The sequence below is a fragment of the Taudactylus pleione genome, unplaced genomic scaffold, assembly GCF_031769625.1.
Source record: "Taudactylus pleione unplaced genomic scaffold, aTauple2 ptg000122l, whole genome shotgun sequence".
Classification (NCBI taxonomy): domain Eukaryota; kingdom Metazoa; phylum Chordata; class Amphibia; order Anura; family Myobatrachidae; genus Taudactylus; species Taudactylus pleione.
The window spans coordinates 15,808,529-15,816,206 of record NW_028284524.1 but is presented as its reverse complement, the minus strand read 5'-3'; the positions used below and the strand labels follow the sequence as shown (position 1 = coordinate 15,816,206).

Sequence of the window (7,678 nt, the reverse complement as noted above, 5' to 3'; positions counted from 1 at the left end):
GCCACTGCCGTAAATCCTATAACACAGAGCACTCACACACTCGCTGCGGCTAAAGGCTTATGGTGTTGGAGATTACAAGGAGGTGCCCAGCTCATGTAGCTAATGACCTCCTGGGAATTGGTAAAACCATAGGCCCTGATTCAGAGATGGACGTAATGCTGATGTTTATGCAGTTGTGCGATTATCAGTAATCTGCGCATGTATATGAGTCGCTCTGCGAATGCACGACATTTTATTACTGCTGTCACTCGCGGTGGAAATTTATTGGCAAAATGATTGTCCGGCAGTACTGTTTGTGTGTGGCGCAGGGGGGAAAGTTGACTCAAACGTTGGTGTGTAGTGATTATTTTCAGGGCGTGTAGCATCCTGCGATTGTAGAAATGGCTCCGGTGTCTCAGTTACAGCAGTCATTCTGCGCAATGATAGGGTTGCTCAAAAATCTGATAATGGACTGATCTGTGACTGAGCTGCGTCTTTGTATGCAGTCACTTGGATTTGCAGATACAAATCTCGGGGGCTGTGACATTTGCATTTTTTCGCACAGTTGTTGCATACAAATTCACAGTTGCAGCAGCATTTGCATCTATTTCCGAATCAGATCCATAAACACAGTACATGGGTAAAGTGTTTACAAACATACCGGAGGCTGGGTTCTCAGCCTCCGGTCAAAGGTCAAAGTTACATTTAAATAATAATGTGGTAAAAAGTAATAAAAAATAAGTAAAGTTAAAAAAGTAAGTAAAAAAGAGGCATTAATATTTTATACATAGATAAAATGAAACACTTCAATGACATTTTGAAAATATTATTTGTATCTGTAATATTATTATTAATTGCCTGGTAATACAATATCTGTACATTGCTGTTGCAGGTGGTCACGTGACCCTCTGAGTGCAGCATTTTTATTTAGATCCCACTGATCTGGACAACACGCAAACATTTTGTATGCTGCCTGCACAGTGAGTTGCTCATAGAAATGGGGATGTTTTGACTTTGTTGCAACAGCAATCACAGCATTTGCATTCTTTGTGTTAATAAAAGTAAGCGTTTCTCTCCACTGTTTCGGTGTACTGTACATAGTGTCATATTTACCAATACTCCCATACTGCCAAGAGAGTGGGCCAGTGATCCACATGCAACCTACTTCCTGAGTGATGTGGGTGGTCCCAGAGATTGTTAAAGCTGCGTGTCATTCCCCCTTCCGCCTATGAAGCACACGCACTAGTGGCTTATGCAGAGCAGCCTAGTGGGGGCCCAAGAAGCAGCCGCACATGACATGGGACATCCTTTGGTAGCCCTCTGTGTATATGTTTCTGTGCCTTTTTCAGGGATATGTATATACAGTATGTGTGTTTAAATAGTAGAACAAATATATTTTTATTTTGTGTTGTATTATTCCTTTAGTAACCTTTACACAAAATAAGAAACTGCCCCTATTAACCCCAAAGTGTAATCAGCTAGTTCTGCATAGAGGGTTTAGAGATACCAAATATGTATACCAAATATTTATACATTACAGGTTGAGTCTCCCATATCCAAATATTCAGAAATACGGAATATTCCAAAATACGGAACTTTTTTAGCATGACTGAGATAGTGAAACCTTTGCTTTTTGATGGTTCAATGTACACAAACTTTGTTTAAGTCTCAAAATTATTAAAAATATTGTATACAACTACCTTCAGGCTGTGTGTATAAGGTGTTTGTGAAACCTAAATTAATTTCATGTATGTACACAAACTTTGTTTGAGCCACAAAATGATTGAAAATATTGTATAAAATATTGTATAAAATGACCTGCAGGCTGTGTGTATAAGGTGTATATGAAACATTAATGCATTTTGTGTTTAGATTTGGGTCCCATTCCCAAGATATCTCAAAATACGGAATATTCTGATATCCAAAATACCCCTGGTCCCAAGCATTGTGGATATGGGAGACTCAACCTGTGTATCCATACAGCTGACTTTGTAGACCTGCTCTCCAAGTATTACATCATTGCACAATCACATTGATGGTCAGGGGATCATGACATGATAACTGCTCCATGATGATACAAAGAGCCGTAACTAGACTTTTTGGTGCCCTGTGCCAGAAAGAGCATTGGCGCCCCCTCATTTTTCAAAGGGACATAATGACCCAAAAAAGGGCCATGGCTTCATGGGGTTGGGCCAGGGAAGAGATAGGAGAGGCCAGGAGATGCTGGGGATGAAATAAGAGGAAGCTACAAGCAATAATGATAATAAACAGAAATTTCAAGGACCAAACAGTGCCCCCTGACCTGTTGTGCCCTGTACGATGGCACCGGCCGCACTACCCTAGCTACGGCCCTGATGACACAAATCACATTTATATCTTCATCTGCATCCACTTCTGCTGCTGTCCAAGAGACACACTTTCTTGGAAGTCATGGAGGACTCCCAGAATCCCTGGAGCCTCTAGGACATTCAGGTAGAGTCAGCATATGATTATATTTGTATGACACTATTATAGGGTCCAGGGACAAAGATGTGCTTTTTAGTTTTAATTATATCTCATTTTTATCTTCATGATGTGCAATCACCACACTTGTGCAATGTACCCATGTCCACAAACTAAATAGTTATTGGTGGAGTTTAAGAGGTCTATCAATAATCATTCATTTTACTTGACTGAAGTCTGGCATATCGGGGGATCCAGAAGGTCCGCGGATGTCTATAAGAGTCTGTCAATGCCATCCTCACTTCCATTAAAGTATACCTTTCTTCAAGCAGACAGCATGTTTTCAATGCAACTATATTTTGGTTTCATTGTGGCATTGACACCACCACTGCCTGTTTAAGTCAGGCAGCAAAAGTTGAGGATAGTATCGCTGAGGTTCTACAGACATCAAGGTTCCCACCACATTGGGGAGTACATTGGACTCTAGGTAAGTACAGTAGTAATCAGCATTAGTCTTCAACTTAATGAGCACCACCTAAAAGTATGTTTTCCATTTTGGTGGAATTTTTGGTGATAAAGCAACATTTTTACTTTTGCTGACACATACTTTAGTAGGATGGACATTCGATTGGCAAAGTGTCTGTGCAAACAAATATCAAACTTTGTAAGGTACAGTAGCTTGCACAAGTGTATGGCCCTGGTGCTCAGTTGTGCCAGATGCTTGATCTATGTTCAAAACTGATTTGTGAGTTGGTTCCATACAGCGACTTCCTAATTGTAAATGGTTGTATAGTATTACTTGTATTAGCTCTGATCTGTAAGTGCATGTGTTTATAAAGGAAATGTGTAGTTGTGCATTACCAAGACACATCTTCTGTTAGGATAAAAATAATATTTATATATTTTGCTCCTGTTCAAGTAAAATAAGCAACTTTCTTTATTTAAATAAACATTTATATAAAAGCAAAACATAAGAATATTTGGCACTTTGAACATAGTATAAAAGAAATGAAGACAATTACAGAAAAATGGGGGCGATTCAAATTGGAGCGAGGTGAATAGCTCCAGGAAGTTGGACCTAGCAGTTTAGTTTTGTTAACTGAAAGCTGTGGGCCAGTCCAGGATAATCTCTAGGGGATGCAGTCAGGAAGCCGACAGTCGAAATGCCGATCGCCGGCTTCCCGACTGTCAAATCCCGGCAGGGTGCATGCACGAGACCCGAATAACGACGGCCAAGCCGTCGTTAAGGGTCTCGCCCCAAAGGGGGCATGCTGTCGATGGTGATTGACAGCACGCCCCCTTTGGTGGGCATGCCGGGGGCGTGGCTGCCCAGACGGAGGCTTTCCCATGGGAACGAATACCGTCTGGGTCCGGCCCCACTGACATCACTAGTGATGTCAGTGGGAGTGCTTTTGGCTCTGATAGTGCCAAAGCACTCCTGGACTTGCGGCAGCGAGACCCTACCACAAGGGTCTTGTCGCAAGCCCGATGGTCGCGATGGTCTTGACCATCGCGACCATCATTTTGCCTGCTTGCTATAGCTGTGGGTGGTCACCCACAGCTATGCGAGCGGCCAGGAGGCCGCTCCAAAAAGGAGCAGGGATGGCCCTGATTCAGAGCGTCCGGCTCTGAATCAGGGCCTCTGTGTGCTCACTGCGAACGCGTCCCGATCGAGTGACCGGATTGCGCACTGCATCTTATACGCATGTGCAGAATGCAAACATCGTCTGGTTGCGTGCGAACACAGCCTTGCGATCCAACCTGAATCAGGCCCTTAGGTCCATGATAACACTCCCTAATCCATCGATAATGCTAAAGTGTGGTAGATGTATTTCCAGATGTGGACATAATGGATGAGGCCCGGCCATAATGGGAAAGAGTCTCTTTGCTGACAATGCCTTTGCTGGCCAGGATCCTTAGGAAGCTCTGACGAAATTTTTGGCCTATGAAGGCGTAGAGAATCGGGTTGATACAGCTGTGAGTGTAGCCAATGATTTCAGTTAAAGGCAGAGCAACGCCCAACTGGTTTCTCATCTTGCATGTTTCGATGATATAGCTTGTTCGCATTAGAGAGTCCACAATCACGGTGATGTTGTATGGGAGCCAGCAGATGAGGAAGGCAAGAACAACAGCAAAGATGACCTTCATGGCTCGGTGTTTCTGGTTATTTTTGGTCTGGAAAAGAGTTTTAATGGTAAAACCATAGCAGAAGAACATGATGAGCAGAGGTGTGAAGAAACCAACCAAGTGCCACCCAATCCTTAAGATGACTTTCCAGCCCTCTGTGTTCTCATGTCCGATGTTCTCGTGGCAAACGACTCCATTCCTAGGGCTCAGAAACACATCTTTGAACCAGATGGTGGGAAATGAAATAACAAATGAAAATATCCAAATAGCCAGAGAAATGTATTTTACCCAATGCCTCTTCTGCGTTACAGTTTCAGTGGCATGAACAATAGCCAAATATCGGTCCACACTTATACAAGCCAGCAGCAGAATTCCACTGTAGACGTTGACTTCTTGCAATATAGAAACAAATCTGCACATGTGAATGCCAAACACCCATCCATGGACTTTGTAAACTGCTAAGAAAGGCAGAGTTACAGCAAACAATAGGTCAGCGATGGCCAGATTCAGGAGGTAGACATCTGTGGACGACCTCTTCAGCTTGTTGCAGCAAATGACCAGAATCACAATACTGTTGCCGACTATATTGAGTAGGAAGACTAAGGTGTAAACCACAATGACTACATATTTATTGAGGGTCCACGGATCCCTACACGGTGCTGTATCGGGAGATGGAATATAGGTAAAAGTATCTGTGCTATCCTCATACTCAGAGGGGTCAAAAAACATGGACTTGGACATGTTTGTCTTCTGAGGCTGTAGGGAAGAGTAATCTGATTATAATAGAGTGTCAGAATGAAATACACACATACGTTCTATAGAGCAAATCTCTGAACTGGGCTGTATTGGGGATTTGCATTGCCCTAGGCTTTAAGTATTCTGTAACTTAGTACATGTGTTACCCATGTGTTATGCGGCTATGCCCCGCTAGTTCTTTATGTTTAAGACAAATACTGTAACTAGATAGTACATACTACTAACCGAGAAAACAACAAAAAAACAAAAGGGCTGTTTCTGAGTTGGGAGCAAAGCAAAAAAAGAATTACATGTGCACCTTGGCAAAATCATGGCGCACTGCAGGTGATGAAGATATAAAATTTGTAGGGAGATTTAAAATTGGGACGGGCGAGTCCTGGCATGTGTGGGCTACATGCAAAAGCTGCCATTACTTACCCTGCATGAAAACAGAAAAAAAAGAAAAATATGTATGATCTTACACATTTCCTGTGTAGCAAAATACCAATTGTCCCTTAAATGGAAACAATTTATACTCCCTATACTTCAAAAACTCACTAATCATTTATATTTCATTGCCAAAAGGAATAAATTATTATTATTATTATTATTATTAATAATAACCTTTATTTATATGGCGTCACAAGTGTTCTTCAGTGCCTTACAGAGTACATAGACAAATAAGTGAACAAGAAACCAGTGACTTACAGTACAATACAGGACAAGGACATGGGGCCTGATTCAGAGCTGAACGCTCTGACCAGAGCGCTCGCTCTGAATCAGGGCCCTCCTCCATGAAAATGGACCGGCCCCCTGGCCGCTCATATAGCTATGGGTGACCACCCACAGCATATGCGAGCGACCAAAAAAATGGTCGCGATGGTCTTGACCATCGCGATCATTGGACTTGCGATGGAGACCCTGCGGTAGGGTCTCCCTGCCACAAGCCCTGGAGTGATTTTGGCTCTATCAGAGCCAAAATCACTCGCACTGACATCACTAGTGATGTCAGTGGGGCCGGCTTCAGACGGTAGGCGTTCCCATGGGAACGCCTCCGTCTGGCAGGCACGCCCCCGGCACGCCCACCAAAGGGGGCGTGCTGTCAATCAACATCGACAGCACGCCCCCTTTGTTGCGAGACCCGGAGCGATGGAAAGCCCGTCGCTCCCCGGGTCTCGCACATGCGCACGACGGAGCTCCCTCCGTCGTGCGCATGCGCAGTGGGGAACATCGACCCGCTTGCGAGCGTACTGACGCTCACGAGCGGGTCTGAATGACCCCCATGGTTTGTAAACATTTCTGCATTAGCGATAATAACCCTCAAAATAAGCAGCAGGTAGTCAGCAATCAAGTGTTAAGCCGCATACACACTTAACTATATTCTCCATGAGTGTTTCCCCTGCACTGCCGGGCTCAATGTCGTTAACGATATCGCTCAGTGATGGCACCCTCCCTCATCCCTGTACTTGCAGAATATGACAATATTGTCAGTTTGCCCTGCAAGTACGGGCGATGAAAGACATTGTTAATGATCCATGGGAGCGAGCATCGTTAACGATGTCTTGCATACACAATTTACGATATTGAACGTGATGAACGATAACGTTATCGTTCATTTCGTCCAACTTATCGTCTAGTGTGTACGCGGCTTTATATGCCCTTGTGGGCAGTATGGAGTAGAAGAAAGTATAAGGAGAAGCACATGAGGGAAGCGTGCCCTGCTTGTGAGAGCTTACATTCTAAATCAGCGGCTCCAACATGATATAATGGTACCATGCTATTTGGGAACCTTGGTATTCTTACACTAACGTCACTTTGCCTGGTTCTGTTTGAATTATCTTCTACTTAGACAAAACTGTTATGATATGTTGACCCTCGAGTCGTTTCCCCCTACCCTTGCTCTTTTGGTTCCAGTCAATAGATCTACACTAAAAAGGCTTACAATTTCTAGATACACCCTAAAAGGTAGACAGTCAATAGGTCGACGTGGACAATAGGTCGACATGGATGTAGATAGACATGTATAAAAGGTTGACAGGGTTAAAAGGTCGACATTGAAATGGTCAATACAAAAATAGTTGACACGGTTTTTTTTTTTTTAGACTTAGGCACTTACCGGAGGGTTAGGGTTAGGCTTTAGGAGGGACGGCTTGGGTTAGGCACTTACCTTGACGGTTAGGGTTAGGCATTAAGAGGCATGGTTAGGCACTTACCAGCAGGTTAGGGTTTGGCGCTAGAAGGGATGGTTATGGTTAGGCACTTACCAGCAGGTTAGGGTTTGGCGCTAGAAGGGATAGCTATGGTTAGGCACTTACCCTGATGGTAAGAGTTATCCTCCAGGAGGTAGAGTTAGAGTTAGGCACCAAGGGGTGGATTAGGGTGAAGACTAGGGTGT

General features: G+C 43.7%; 1 protein-coding gene across 1 annotated transcript; it reads right to left on the bottom strand.

Moving 5' to 3' along the window:
- Nucleotides 1-4,233: 4,233 nt before the first annotated feature.
- On the bottom strand, nt 4,234-5,289 carry LOC148524105 (C-X-C chemokine receptor type 1-like). Its single transcript, XM_088472429.1, has one exon. It carries the CDS (start codon nt 5,287-5,289, stop codon nt 4,234-4,236), a length of 1,056 nt encoding a protein of 351 aa, XP_088328555.1.
- Between the last annotated feature and the right edge of the window lie 2,389 nt (nt 5,290-7,678).